Source organism: Oryzias latipes, chromosome 4 (genome assembly GCF_053564925.1).
Source record: "Oryzias latipes strain Hd-rR chromosome 4, Olatipes_Hd-rR_3.1".
Taxonomy (NCBI): Eukaryota; Metazoa; Chordata; class Actinopteri; order Beloniformes; family Adrianichthyidae; genus Oryzias; species Oryzias latipes.
Genome location: NC_136240.1, coordinates 24390247 through 24403686, shown reverse-complemented (window position 1 = coordinate 24403686; position 13440 = coordinate 24390247). Strand labels below are relative to the sequence as shown.

Genomic DNA, 13440 nt, shown 5'->3' with positions numbered 1-13440 from the left:
TTTTTTGATTAGAGATGTGAGTTACAGTATTTTTATTTTTTTTTATTTTATTTTCACCACTCCAAGGCTGCTACAATTTCATTGTATCACCATGTACAATGACAATAAAAGGATTCTGATTCTGATCACACCCCCTGAAAATTGAACCCTGATTCCCCGTGTGCCAGTCCTGCAGCTAACCAGCAAAAAGAATAAATATTAAAAATAAAAATCACTCAATGAGGAGGCAAAAACACAAACATTTTTCATTGTCAGTGCTTTAGCCTATTTTTCTCATATCTGCCTATGATGACTGTTTTTAACACCAAACATGATTTTTCCTTTACAAAAAAATCATATTTTTAAGAAGACCTTTTTAAGAATCTGAGCAGTGCACATTTTTTACAAGCATCATTTGATGCTTTTGTGAAAACCAAACAGTCTTAATGAGATTAAAATCTGCTTGGAGTCCACAAGATTGGTTTGTTAGAATTAAATTGTTACGATTAGAATATTTTAGTGCCTGGGGGATATTTTGTCAGACATTTCAGAGGAAGTTCTGAGTTGAAGCGGTTACTCTTATTACAGTCCTGGTCTGTCTGTGGTCCAAAACAAACACAATTCAGAAGCTGAACCTGAAATTCTCAGCAAGATAGAAGGGATTCAGTTCAGAAGAAGACCAAAGTCACCTGAGGGGTGATCAAGTGAACAGCTCACCTTATGATCTCTTATTGTTCTTGTCCATTTGATCGTTTATGGCAACATCTGCTCCTGCTGAGAGACTCGGTAGTCTTCTGAAATTCCTAACTGCTCGCAGAGAACTCAGCAGGATGATCAAGGGGCTGATTTCATTACATGCTTGGATAAACATCGGCGTGTTGAGAGGTGAAAACTCAGTACAGCAGATTCTGAGAAGCTCAGCAGTCTGTTTTTCCACTCGGCCCGATCAGAGGGAACAACAGACGGCTTTGTTTCGGCCCTGGGCTGCTCCTCTTCTCCTCATTCGTCCAGGAGGCAGGTGTCTCATTGCAAGTGTTGAGTGTTTCTTTTTTATTTTATTTTTTTGAGTCCAACTGCTGTGCAGAATGCCTCATCCTGCACACGTGTTGTTTGTACAGAAACAAAACAGCTCAAAGTTATTTGCATCCTGCTGTTCACGAACTTGACTAAAGCTAATGAAATGTTGAGGAAGTGGCAACAGATTCAAAATAAAATGGTTTTAAGTAAAACGTATAAATTAAATTCTTTTTTTATTTTTTTATTTATCAAACCTGACTCATTCTGTGGACACGAAACGTGATTCTGACTCAAAACAGCACACCAGAATTGTGTAAAAGTCCTGTTTCACCTCTCCTTTGTTTGGTTTCTAAGCAACCAGACCGTCAGGTTTTAAAGCAGATGTGAAGCCGGAACTAATTCACAGCAGTAAAGAAATTTATTTAAAAAGGCATAACAGCTTATTGTATTATTAAAGAGTTAGTCTTGTCGTAGAACAACTTTGCAGCTTTTTGAAACTAAACGAGTTTTGCAAAAAATAGTCGAACCAAATAAGATATTTTAGAATCTTAATATTTTTTGACAAAGCAAAAGTTGTCTTGAAAAAATGAGCTATAAGGTCACAAAGTGTGGCTTGAAAAGTGAAATAGAGACTCACAAAAGTTTTAATTGGAATAATCCTTTTTAATAATGTTTTTCATGCTAAAAACCCTTGTTTGGCAAACCCACAGTATATATATTTTTTAATCAAAAACTCATTTGGTTGAAAACGTTTAAAAGATTTTCAAAGGTGGAAAAACAATATTCAAGATCTTGATTATTTATGGTTTTTTGTTGTTTTTGTTTTAGAATGTTCTGTCAATTTATAGTGTTAACAACCAATGTGGTTTTACTTATGTAACAGAACTTTATTCGGTTAGACCTTTATTTCTGGTCTTGAGGAATGTGTTTGTTAGGTTTACTGACAGAATTATGCTGATTTGTCCTTTTTGTTTTTCCTTTTCAGTGTAGTTCCTATTTTTCAATTAATGTTTTGTTTTGTTTTCCTGTGGAAATATCCCTACTGTATGATAAATGAGGGGTTATCGCTCTTGTATCTGTGAAGATTCATTCATCCATAGTGGAAAAGTTCTTTAAAATGTTCATTTGGACTACAATTTTTTAAATGTTTCGCCTCTTGAGGTGAAATGCCTTTTACTTAAAAAATGAAGTCCAGATGAGCTTTTCAAAAACTTTTTTTGTTTTCTTCACTTATGGCCTTCAGGCAGGTGTGTTTCCAGCTGTGACCCAGATGTTCTAAGTGAGATTTGGGACATGACATTTTGGGGTGGTTCAAGTTTGCCTGAGATATATTTAGGCAACTATATTCACCGTTTCTCCCACTTAAAGAGAGTTCTGTCTTAGGATGTGCAAATACACTTCTGAAGATTTTCAGACAGCTTAAAAAACAATAATCAACACAATATCTCAGATCTAGACATATGCACATTTGTATAGTACACCTTTTGAACCCTGCTCTAAATTTTTCAAGTTCAGTGTGTTTTCTGGTTTTTGTTCTTCAAATTCAAATTAATTTTATTTATATAGCACCTTTCACGTTAAGAAAACAGCTCAAGGTGCTGAACCAATAAACAAACAAGGATGCACAAACACCAATGCAAAAAATAAATAAATAAATAAGCCCCTCATAATAAAATACACAAAGACAAGCACAAGTAAAAGAGAAATGACTTATGAAAAAAAATGCAAATACACATCAAATCGCTTCCTCTCCAAACGTTTATTGACTGCTTCATAATCTACATTTATTTATGTCACCATTTGACAAGAAAACATGAAAAAATGGATTTTAAATGCAAACAGAAAACGAGAAACTCAGCTGCTAAACAGTTACTTTTTAGTTGAGTGATTTTTAAAAAAGCAATTTCTGCTCTGCTGTTGGCTCTAGCATTAAGCTGAACTATGCTTTTACACTTTTACTTATGTGCAGAACTATATGTGTTAGTCACATCTTAAATAAAAGTTAGCACTTCAAGTACTGTGCTGAACCAGTGAATAAATGAACATAAGAATCCACTTCAGTCACAAACATGAGTCATTTGTAGGTAGGACGTGTTGATTGTTAGGCCTTCATGGAAGGTGAGAGGGTTACTCCAAACTGCCGAGGCAATACGAGCAAGCAGCAGATACAGGTGGGCATACAGAAAGCAAAGCAGCGTCCAATAAAAAAAAAAGACAATTAAAAAATGAATGGCATAAAATACTGTGACAGATGTTTATTCAACAATTTTAAAGCTGAAACAGGAATGAGCGGTGCTCTTTTACTCAAAATAAATAAATGGGGTTCAAATTTAACCAACTTTTTAATCCTATTCAACCTTCTGTCTGAAAAAGAGACATATTTATAAGACTTAAATAATTAATAATAAAACAGGACAAAAATAATCTATCTTAAAAAAAGGAAATAAATAAACAACAGTACTGAGTTTGTGTTTTCTCAATACAATTTTTATAAAATCTCGTAATACGAGGCCATAAGAGTGCAAAGCATGCTAAAGAAAATAGAAATTCATCTCAGAAGTGATTCCTTTAAAGCTAAATCAATATTTACAGATTATACAACATAGTCAAATAAAAGTCACTCATAATTCAGAGTTTGTCTTTAACAGATGAGTGGCAGCACTTTGTTGGCTAAAGCTGAAGATCTGCCCTCCTTTGATAGCAGGCAGGGGACAAAGCAGGTGAACAGTCTGGTAATCCAGACCAGTAATATGCGAAGGTGGGAACATGAGGCAGAATCCAGTGGCTGTCAAGTTACAGCAGCATTGGTCCATTGATGGGCCCAAGGCTCCTCTTTGTCAGTAGGGCCTCACAATAACTCTAAGGAGGAAGTAAAAAGAACATAATGCTTGGTTGTGCAGGAGAAAGGTCAGTAAAACTTCAACAGCCGAGGTTTTCTGTACTTCAGAACAGTGTTTTTCAACCAGTGTGCCGTGGGAGATGGTCAGGTGTGCAGTGGGAAATTGCCCCCTGATTTAAAAACATTTCCTATCTCCAGGATATCAGCTCTTTAATCATCCAAACAGGCCCTGATACAACACTGAGTAGGTAGGAATATGAAAGATCGTAAAGACTTTTTTCTTTGTGTTTATTTGATTCTATTGAAAACATTTTGATAAGAATGACGGTACCGCGATTTAGCCGTAGCTTCAGACGTTTTCTTACTTTTTCAGGTCTTTGTAGATGGAGTGTGTGTGGAGTGGCACTTGTTTTTCTGCAACAGAGATTTAAAGAAACATTATAGACACAGCATCCCATTTGCATTAAACCATTTTGAAATGAGCAGGAAAAGGCCCTCTACTGCCTCTAGTGGAATGATCATGAACTACAGAACAGAAAACACTGCATAGAATCAATTCCTGCTTCAGGCTTTATCTTTTCAAAATATAAAAGACTTAGAGTCCTATAATTCCGGCTGAGAAATAACTGCAATTATTAATTCCTTCTCCATGAGCAATTTTCAAATGGAAGGGAATGGTCATCCATACGTCACCATCAAATCCAAGTCCCTGATTGATCAAAGTTCAACCTGGTTTAAACAAAACACGCGTTCCATGAACGTAAATTTTGTACATAGAACCCAAAAATGGTAATAGAAAATTGCATAGTGGTTGCTTGCTGTTTTAAAGCATGCAGATGCAGGCTTACACAGTTGTGCAAACACATACAAATTTGTGTTAAACATAAGCAAATTTGTGTTAAGCATTTGCAAATTTGATCATGTTTAAATTTTTTTGAGAACCCATTTGTGACTCTCAACACAGGCATTCACAAAAAGTACGATTTTTTTTTAGTTTTTATCATTGTGATTGCTTTGTAATGGCACCACCATGAAGCTAAATGGCTTGATTATGCTAATGTAGCCAACATGGCAGTGTAGAGCAATGTAACATTTTCATTTCCTGAGAGGGCATCCTTATCAATTTCTTTATTTATAAAACAGTGTGCACGTTTATTTCTCAGCAGACAGTATATTTTGGCACCATGATATGCAGCTTATTTATTTGTTTTTTTAACGAGAATCCATTTTTCCTCACCTTAACCGTGAACTTTTCTACTCTTTAAAAACAATCGTCAGAACTCTGCTTAATGTAAAAAAAAAAGACTAAATAATATCATTTGGAGTCATCTGTAATGCATTGAACTGAATATATTACATTTCCTGAACAGATGAAAGCCATTTCTACCTTCTGACTTAGTCGATGGTGCAAACTCTGGTCAGACAGCCATGGGTGTTTAAGTGATTCTGTTGCGCTCATCCTCCAGCTCTTGCTCTTCACCAGTAGACGTGTGATGAAGTCTTTGGCCTCCTCAGAGATGTCTAAAAACTCTTCCTCTTCAAAGTTCCACTGACAAGCCAGGATGTTGTTTAGCGTCTCGTTGTCATCGTCCCCCAGGAATGGAGACAAGCCACTGAGCCTGGTCAAAAAAAGCAATATGCAGGTCAGACCGAGCTAATGAGTCTGGAAATTTTGTGATTTGATGAGTGTTCTTACAGCATGTACGTGATCACTCCTAGACTCCACATGTCCGTAGGGAATGAAACAAACTCATAATTGATCACTTCAGGGGCCAAAAATTCAGGTGTGCCAAAGTTGACCCTCAGCTTCTCCCTTGGTTTATACCTGTGAGAGACGATGGCAGAGTCATTAGAGACAAACACGGAGATCAAAAAAGTTACTTTAGATGTCCTGAACACAATACTTACCTTCTTGCCAGTCCAAAATCAATGATCTTGATCTTGTTGGTTGCTCTGTTGACACAAAGAATGTTCTCTGGCTGAAAAAGAGATGGTATTCATATTAAAGATGCTACCTTTATGTGAGTGGAGCCAGAGGTCAACAAGTCATAAAAGGTCCAGGTTGGAGGAATTACTTCTGCCCAAACTCTCAAACTTCAAAGAGGCAGAGTCAGCTCTTTTTCGATCACAGACTGTCACAAAAGCTGTTTATTATTATTATTAATGGACATTGTAGATGTGTCCATAAAACTATATGGTACCAATGTAAAACTTTAGCTACATAAATTACCAAACAGTTTTATTGGATATAAAGAACTTTTCTCACTGTTGCCACATTTTTATGACATATATTCAAAATTAATATAAATATATACATTTAAGTGTCAGTAAGAGGTATAGTTAAACAGTGAATAATGCTAAATGTAAAACAAAAATAGAAAATGTAATTGTTAAAGTTAAAATATAAATGTTTAATGTTAGACATGAATAAATAGTAAATGGTGTATATTTTTACATATGGGTTTTTTTTGCCTTCATTATGTGCTTTTCTGTCACAGTCCCATATCAAACAAAAGAGCTCACTGTTTTCTGAAAATTCTGGGGGCTGGTTAAATTGTTAGATTTTTTTAAGCTGGATTTTTCAGCAGGATAACAAGTGAATATCCAGCAGAGGTCAAGTTAACCCCATGATCCTATAAACACAACTACGTATCAAACCGCATTGGCTCCAAAATCGCCTTAATTTAGCATGTACATGAAAGCAAAACTGTAAGTCACTTTTTCTTCATAGCTAGAAATAAATGTAGCTGTCAAGGAGTAAAAACTCAAACGATGAGGTTTACCTTGAGATCGAGATGTAAGATGTACATTTTGTGCATGTACTGCAGGCCCTCGCAGATCTGCCGTATGAAAAGCACAGTGTCCAGCTCCGTCAGGTTGTAGTTCTCGTCAATGATCCGGTCAAACAGCTCTCCTCCTTCCACACTGCAGTTTAGACACACACAGTTACTGCTGTTTTAAACCTTTCCTTTTTCTCTCCATTGATGCTAGTAACAAACTTTCCCAGACTTACTATTCCATGACAAGAATAATGTCATGCCGAGACTCAAAGGCCGCATACAGCTGGATGAGGTTGGCATGGTTCAGCTGGTTCATCACCTGAATCTCATTCCTAACCACATCCTGTAAGGACAAAACAAAAGTGGAGATGTAGGGGGAAACATTTCTATTCATGTAAATATAAACCTCAGATTCTAGTAATTGGTAAAAAAAATAAAATGAAAAGAAATTGAAATTTAGTGACCTTATATTGCATGACAAAATTCTAAGATATTTCCACATTTGTGAAAAGTCACACTTTGGTGTATGCTTAACCCCATACAACCATTAGAATCATAACTTTCCTTAGAAACCCATTGTAGTGCATTATCATTTCACTAGGGACAGTAGAAGGGCCTTTCCTGTTTATTCCAAAATGCCTGCTTCCGGAAAATCCCCCAAATACTGTATTTTTTTTGACTTAGTGTAAAATTTGTTGCTGATTATATTTTTATGATACACTTCCACCACATTAAAAATGTGTGAATCAAATTTAAATCAGTGGGTGAATCAAGCGCTTCATCCTAGAACACTCCTGTCAATAGTTTTGCACCTTAAACTAACATTGTTGTAAGCAAAAACGTAATAAATTACCAAATCGATCTTTGATGGATTCTATTTATGTCTAATAAAAAAAAATTTATGCAAAATTTTTATGGAGGTTTTTCTCAAAATAGTTTAAAAATCATCTTAATTCCAAAATAATTTGAATTTTCTGTCAATTATTTGATGTGGGCTCGTGAGCTTTACAGGTTAAAGAGACTTTAGTTAAAGTCAGACAAAAGCTACCACATGGAACAGAAACATGAACATAAGGCCAAGAGCCAGGATGATCTTTATTATGTCCAGTAATAAAAACACTGAAACTAGCGGCAGGCAGACGCATTATCAAATTACAGTTACTGCAAATAAAACATTTCTCGCTTTAGATCAAGTCCATTGCGTAGTTACAGGATGCTAGTCTTGGATATATCCCTGTTTGTGGAAAGCCAGGTCAAACTGATGGCAGCATTGATTAAACAGCCCAAACAGGTTCTTAGCAGATACTTTCAGGCGGATTTCTATCAAGGTTTATAGGAAGAAAAAGGGGGAGGCTGTCGAGAATAATAGTTTAGTCATTAAACAACCTGTATACAAAGACAGAAAGTGCTTCAAAAATATGTAGCTGTCTTTATCCAGACTTTAGATAAGTTTTCCTGGTATTTCACTTTTTTTGGCTAAAGTGTAAAAGTAATCCCTTCTTTATCTTTCAGTATTTTTTGAAACATAATTTGAATTTGCATTTAAATTGCGGAAGTAGACAGATATTAGTTACGATCTTAAACTGACGTGAATATCTACATTCTGCCTACTATTCAGGTGGAAATGTATTTATTTTTGTCTTGTTTTTCGTCACCTTTTCCTTTTGGCTCCTGGCTTTAATGATCTTTGCCGCCAAAGTCAGACCAGAGGAATTCTCTATGCACTTGTGGACTTGTCCAAAACGCCCCCTGGTGGAGAAAACAAGGAACACAAAGCAAAGAAAAAATCCTTAGAAAATGAGTTTTATCATTACTTCATCAGAATTTTATGGTAATGCGATTATGACCAATACGATTACTTACCTGAAGGTTTCAGGTGACATAAAAACCATTCAGATTTTAATTTCAGAGATCTTTTAGAGGATTTGATTAAAAAGAAACCAATCCATTTTAAAAAATACAATATATTAGTTGACATTGTTCAGATTTCTCCTATCAATCATAATTAGCTCCGTGAGTCTTTAAAAAGTTGTACTGATGTTCTGTCATTAAGTCAGTAATGTGAGAAATGTGCTGGCGTGTGGAGGACTAATCTCCACTTTGAGGGCTGGATTTCATCTCTATGCTAGAGGGGTATAGAGCTATTTCGATGTGACTCCAAGGATAGGTAGTTGTTTGCATTAAATGGTCAAAACAGACCTCAAAAAACATCTTTTTTTTCCGAAGAGAGCTGAATCTGAGAGTTTTTTGCCACTCACCCTCCAAGGACTTCGTCTCTTTTGATAGTGTAGTATGTTGCTATCTGATGAGGTTTGGGCGTCACGATGCGGTGGTCGAAAGGTGCTGATGGTGGGGGGCTTAAGTCTGGAAGAAATCAAAAGTAAAGAATAGAATCAAGGAGGTGAAATCTACCACCAACTCATAATTGAAGCTCTATTTGAAGCTTCTGCAGATGTTTCTACTTTTATATCCAAAAAAGTTATCAATTAACAGTCAAATTCTCCATAATGGAAATGTTGAAGAAAAAAAAATCTCCGGATCTTACCAATGATGAACTCCTTCACTTTTGACTCTCTGCTCTCATCCGTCTCCTCGGTTGTAGAGGCCTCTGCCACCTGTCTATCAGCGTTTTCCTCTTGTCCGTCCTCCACACGGCTTTTCTTCAGATCATCTTTCTCCAGGTCTTCTTCAGTGACGCGTCGTTTGCTGCTGCTGGCCTCTTCAGAGCTTCGGTCATTTAGGAAGCATAATAGAATGAAATCAATTCTGTACTTTTGTTTTTGCTCACAGCTCCAGAATTTGCAGCAAAATCCAGAAACCAATTGAAATTACCTTTCATGTAGAAGATTAGAGGTGTCTGAAACACTAGAAGACACTAGAGAATCTAAGGAGTCTCTTGCTTCTCCATTTTTCACATCATCCTCAAATTTTCTGCTCTGCTCTGTGCCGTCCTCCTCTGTATGTTGCTCGTCTTCCTCCTCTGGCTCCGTGTCCACAAAGACATCTCCATCATCCTCATCCTCCACAGCTTCGTTTTCCTGTTTCCTCTTCTCTGTCTGAGAAGCAGAGGTTTGTGGTCCATCTAGGATCAGCTCTGCATCTTTGTCCCTCTGGACGTCGGCCTCTGTGTTTGTATGGGAGTGCTCAGTGTTCTGCCTGTTGAGCTTTTCCACTTGTTCCTGCAGCACCGGCTCGCTCAGTGATGTGTTTTCTGAAAAGCGGAAAAGTTCTCAGTGCTGTAATGCAAACTTTGTAGTTTTCTCTGCCACAAATAGAGCATAGATATCCATTCAAAACTGATCATGGTTTTCCAGCTTTTAACAACCAGTTTCTTTAATCCCCTTAAACTTCTGCAGCAACACCTAAATGCTCACTGGCATTAGCTGAGTTTAGCCCCATGCTGATCTAGGTTCGGTCCGTCTGCAGGCTCACATGTTTCTATGTAAAGTTTGCATGTGAACATCGGGAGGGGGGGCTTTGGCAGGTATACAGTATCAGCCTACAAAAGGTTTGTTTGTGTCATCCTAAGCTTCCTGTGTCATTGGCACCTCATTATGTCTTTATCTTAAACTGGGTTAAAAAACACTTGAATAACGTTTAGAATTTCCTGTATTTATTTTTAATCTGTTTTTTTTTTTTTTAAATCTGTTTAGTATTAAATATCCAGCGATTTTAGGAGGGTTTTGATGCTTCTAATTTGAATTTCCAGTAATTTTCTTCCTGGAGTGTCTTGTATGCAGTGCTTGTCGACAGTGTCTCGTCCATCCAATTCCGTAAATGTCTTATTCTAAAAAGGTTTCATAGTTTAGTTTTTGAAACTGAACATTGACTTTTGAGCAGTTTTCCCAAAGCAAACTCTTTTCTGCACGATCCATTTAGGTCGTAGAAAGTTTAAACGGCCTCTTGAGAAATTCATGTATTAGGATTTTCTGAAATTCACGCAATACACTGATTCTGTGTTTAAAAGATAGCATTTCTTTTGTATTAACTTGTGTGATATTCTATTTTACTTCACCTGATGAATCCACAGGTTTCCTCTTCTTCTGGACCTTTATGCCCTTCAGGCTCTGCTTGCCTTTGTCCTTGTCATCTTTAGCCTTTAAGAGGGGAAAAAAAGAGCAGATCCAGAGTCAGCAAGACCAAGGAAAAATGATATAAACTGAAAGAGAAATCAAAATTTACACTTGCCAGATTGGCAAATGTCTGTAAAGCTGCACAGGCAGGACTCTGACAGTTTTACAGGCAGATATTTCAGTTTCCACAATGGTGAGATGACACAACAATGTTTGTTTCTGTTGTTGTGGTTGCTGGTGTAACTCCAGATCGATGTGTTCTGTTTTGCAGATGCCTCCGTTCGCCAAGGACAGGTCACATGTCAGCGGCAGCAGACGGACTCTTCTGTTCTTAATGTTCAATCTTGTTTTTTTCCTTTTTTAGACCTTGTTGTCATGTTTATGTGGTCCCTTTTTGCTTCATAGATGAGCTCCATTTTCTTTTTCCTTTTTTATAATCCAAAAATAGGTTTTATTTCTTTACTGATATAGTTATGTTTGCTCTAAACTGTTTGCTCCAACAGTGATTTTGTTTTCTACTTTGATCGAAAATATTATGTATGCATTTTTAAAATATATTTCTATTTTTAAAAAACACCACATATTTTATTTTAGTCTAATTTTTGCAACATTATTAAAGTTTTTTTGCTATGTTCTTTTTTTTTTTTTTTGCCTTTAGAGTTTCTGTATGTCTTCAGAATTAGGTCACATAAAATGTCTTAATATTTCTCAGACTATGACAAAACTAAATGCATGAGCTTTCATTTGCTTTGATTTTTTCACTTTTGACCCCTCTAAGAATAAAATTCTATGGTGTTTTTTCCGTTCAAAGTAATGTTAAATTAAGAGGTTTTTCTGTTTAAAAAATATGAATAAAACATGTTATTCTGTTTGATATTTTGAAATAAAAACATCCAATGTGAGACGTAGAGGGTAAAAATAATTACATATCAGCATCTTTTTCACCAGCAAACACTTAAACATGGATCTGCTTGAGAACTTCACCATCTTATCTGCATTTATGTCACCTACTCGTCACAGGCCAGACAAGTGTTCTGACTGAATAGCTGCCCAACGCTGATAAAGACAGAGCTGAATAAGTGAGATAACAAGCCTGACTCCAATCGTTTACACCTCAGATGCAAATATATCTGCATGAAGGAAAATCACTTAACATTTGGAAGAACAGCAGAAGTGATCAGTAAAAAAAACGTTTATGCAAACTATAAAACATTTAAAAACTGGCTGGATCTAAATCCTCATAAAACAAACTGTTTTTGATGTGAAAACCATGATATCAACTAAACGCATTCATCTAAGAGGATGTCATTTATAACTGGCTACAGTTAATGAATCTGTCACCATTTTCACTAACTGACTTCCAGCTGTGGGTTTGGGGGAAATGGAAGAACAAGTACCCGAAAGATCTGACTCTATCAGCTCTGATTTTACATGAGAGGATCTCACCTTCCTGTTGATCTTGTTTCCAGGCTGTTTGAAGAAGAACTCCACTAATCTGGAGCTCTTCACTGCCTCCCCAATGAAGCTGATCACCTGCTGGGTTCCCTCCACCAACTTCTCCACCCCCTCCAACCTGCGCCCCTGACTCTCTATGCGCTCGCTGGCCCTCTCCACGGCCCCAAACAGCTCCCTGTAAACCGCCTCGATGCCAGACCCACGTCTCCCGTTCTGGCCTTCGCCGCTCATCGAGGCCAGATCTCTACCCATCCCCTTCACATCCTGGGCCAGGCCGTCCAGACGGGTCAGGACAGTCTGTTGCATCTTCAGTAGGTGCTCCATCTGGGAGCTCAATGAGTCCATCCTGCTCTCCATGCACCGGAGGGAAGCGTCGTGCTGGGAGGAGGAAGAAGAACCCGAAGCTTGACCTTTGTCTGATCCATTGAGGGAAAGCTTTCTTCCAGCCAGCTTCTGAGCATGAAGTGGATTTGGATCATATACTTTGGCTAATGAGTTGACGAGGCTGGAGCTCATGACTGACCTAACAGTAAAACTACTCGCTGGATTTTATAAGTCCATTCAGTCTCACGCGGCACTTAACAGAAGAACCACATCACTGCACAGAGGAGAAGAACTGGAGGCAGAACATAAATCTCTCTCTCAAATGCTCCACGACAGAGCTGAGCTCCAAGAATAGCAAATAGCTTTTCTCCAAACTACAGTGCAGCCCCCTGTGGACGTCAGAGCTGGTTGCCCAGTGATAAGGGTTGAGGGCTCGGGTGTGCGGACCGGGATTGATAGGGTTTAAGGGGAGGGATGCTGGGGAGGGCTGTGTGACATCTGAGACACTTAGAAAGCCCTTCAGACGGGTGTCAGAATGCCAAGAATCTGGGCCTGAAATATGACGCCATAAAAAGTAAAATAAACAAATGAAACTTTCTGCTATCAAAGACGGAGCCGAAAAACTTGACAGATGTGTGAACAGGTGGATTTTGACCAGCAGATTCTTTGAACACAGTGTATATAAAGTACAGTATCATCCTGTTATGGAGCTTAAAGAGTGAGAAATCAAGCAAATGTGGCCTTTTGTTGAATATATATTTGTGGATCTCAGCAAATAGCAACTGTTTCATGTGGCTGACTAACATCACTAATTCTTCTTAATAAAAGAAATCACCAACCTCCAGAATAAAGAACTTTTCCCTAGTTAAAAAGTGTTGAAAGTGATAAACTATGTAAAAAATTGGTAAAGTAAAACATGAATAAGGTGGGATACATTAATATCTTCCCACTTCCTTTCAAGCGCTAAATCAAA

The 13440-nt window shown here is 37.4% G+C and overlaps 1 protein-coding gene across 4 annotated transcripts in view; it reads right to left on the bottom strand.

Annotated features, from left to right (window-relative positions):
* Positions 1-2736: 2736 nt before the first annotated feature.
* Positions 2737-13440, bottom strand: part of mylk4b (myosin light chain kinase family, member 4b) — a 35669-nt gene continuing 24965 nt past the window's right edge. For 3 of the 4 annotated variants that reach the window (XM_078946144.1, XM_011474255.4, XM_011474256.4), the window contains 12 exons: positions 10631-10712; positions 9448-9826; positions 9161-9342; positions 8874-8979; positions 8271-8364; positions 6849-6958; positions 6619-6760; positions 5744-5814; positions 5532-5660; positions 5223-5454; positions 4201-4249; positions 2737-3855 (listed from right to left, as the gene is read on the bottom strand). In XM_078946144.1, the coding sequence (XP_078802270.1) occupies positions 4205-4249; positions 5223-5454; positions 5532-5660; positions 5744-5814; positions 6619-6760; positions 6849-6958; positions 8271-8364; positions 8874-8979; positions 9161-9342; positions 9448-9826; positions 10631-10712 (1572 nt within the window). In that variant the 3' untranslated portion in view covers positions 2737-3855; positions 4201-4204. Of the gene's footprint in view, positions 3856-4200; positions 4250-5222; positions 5455-5531; positions 5661-5743; positions 5815-6618; positions 6761-6848; positions 6959-8270; positions 8365-8873; positions 8980-9160; positions 9343-9447; positions 9827-10630; positions 10713-12134; positions 12907-13440 lie in introns of those variants that run through there. The other variant, XM_004068214.4, reaches the window with a different exon arrangement.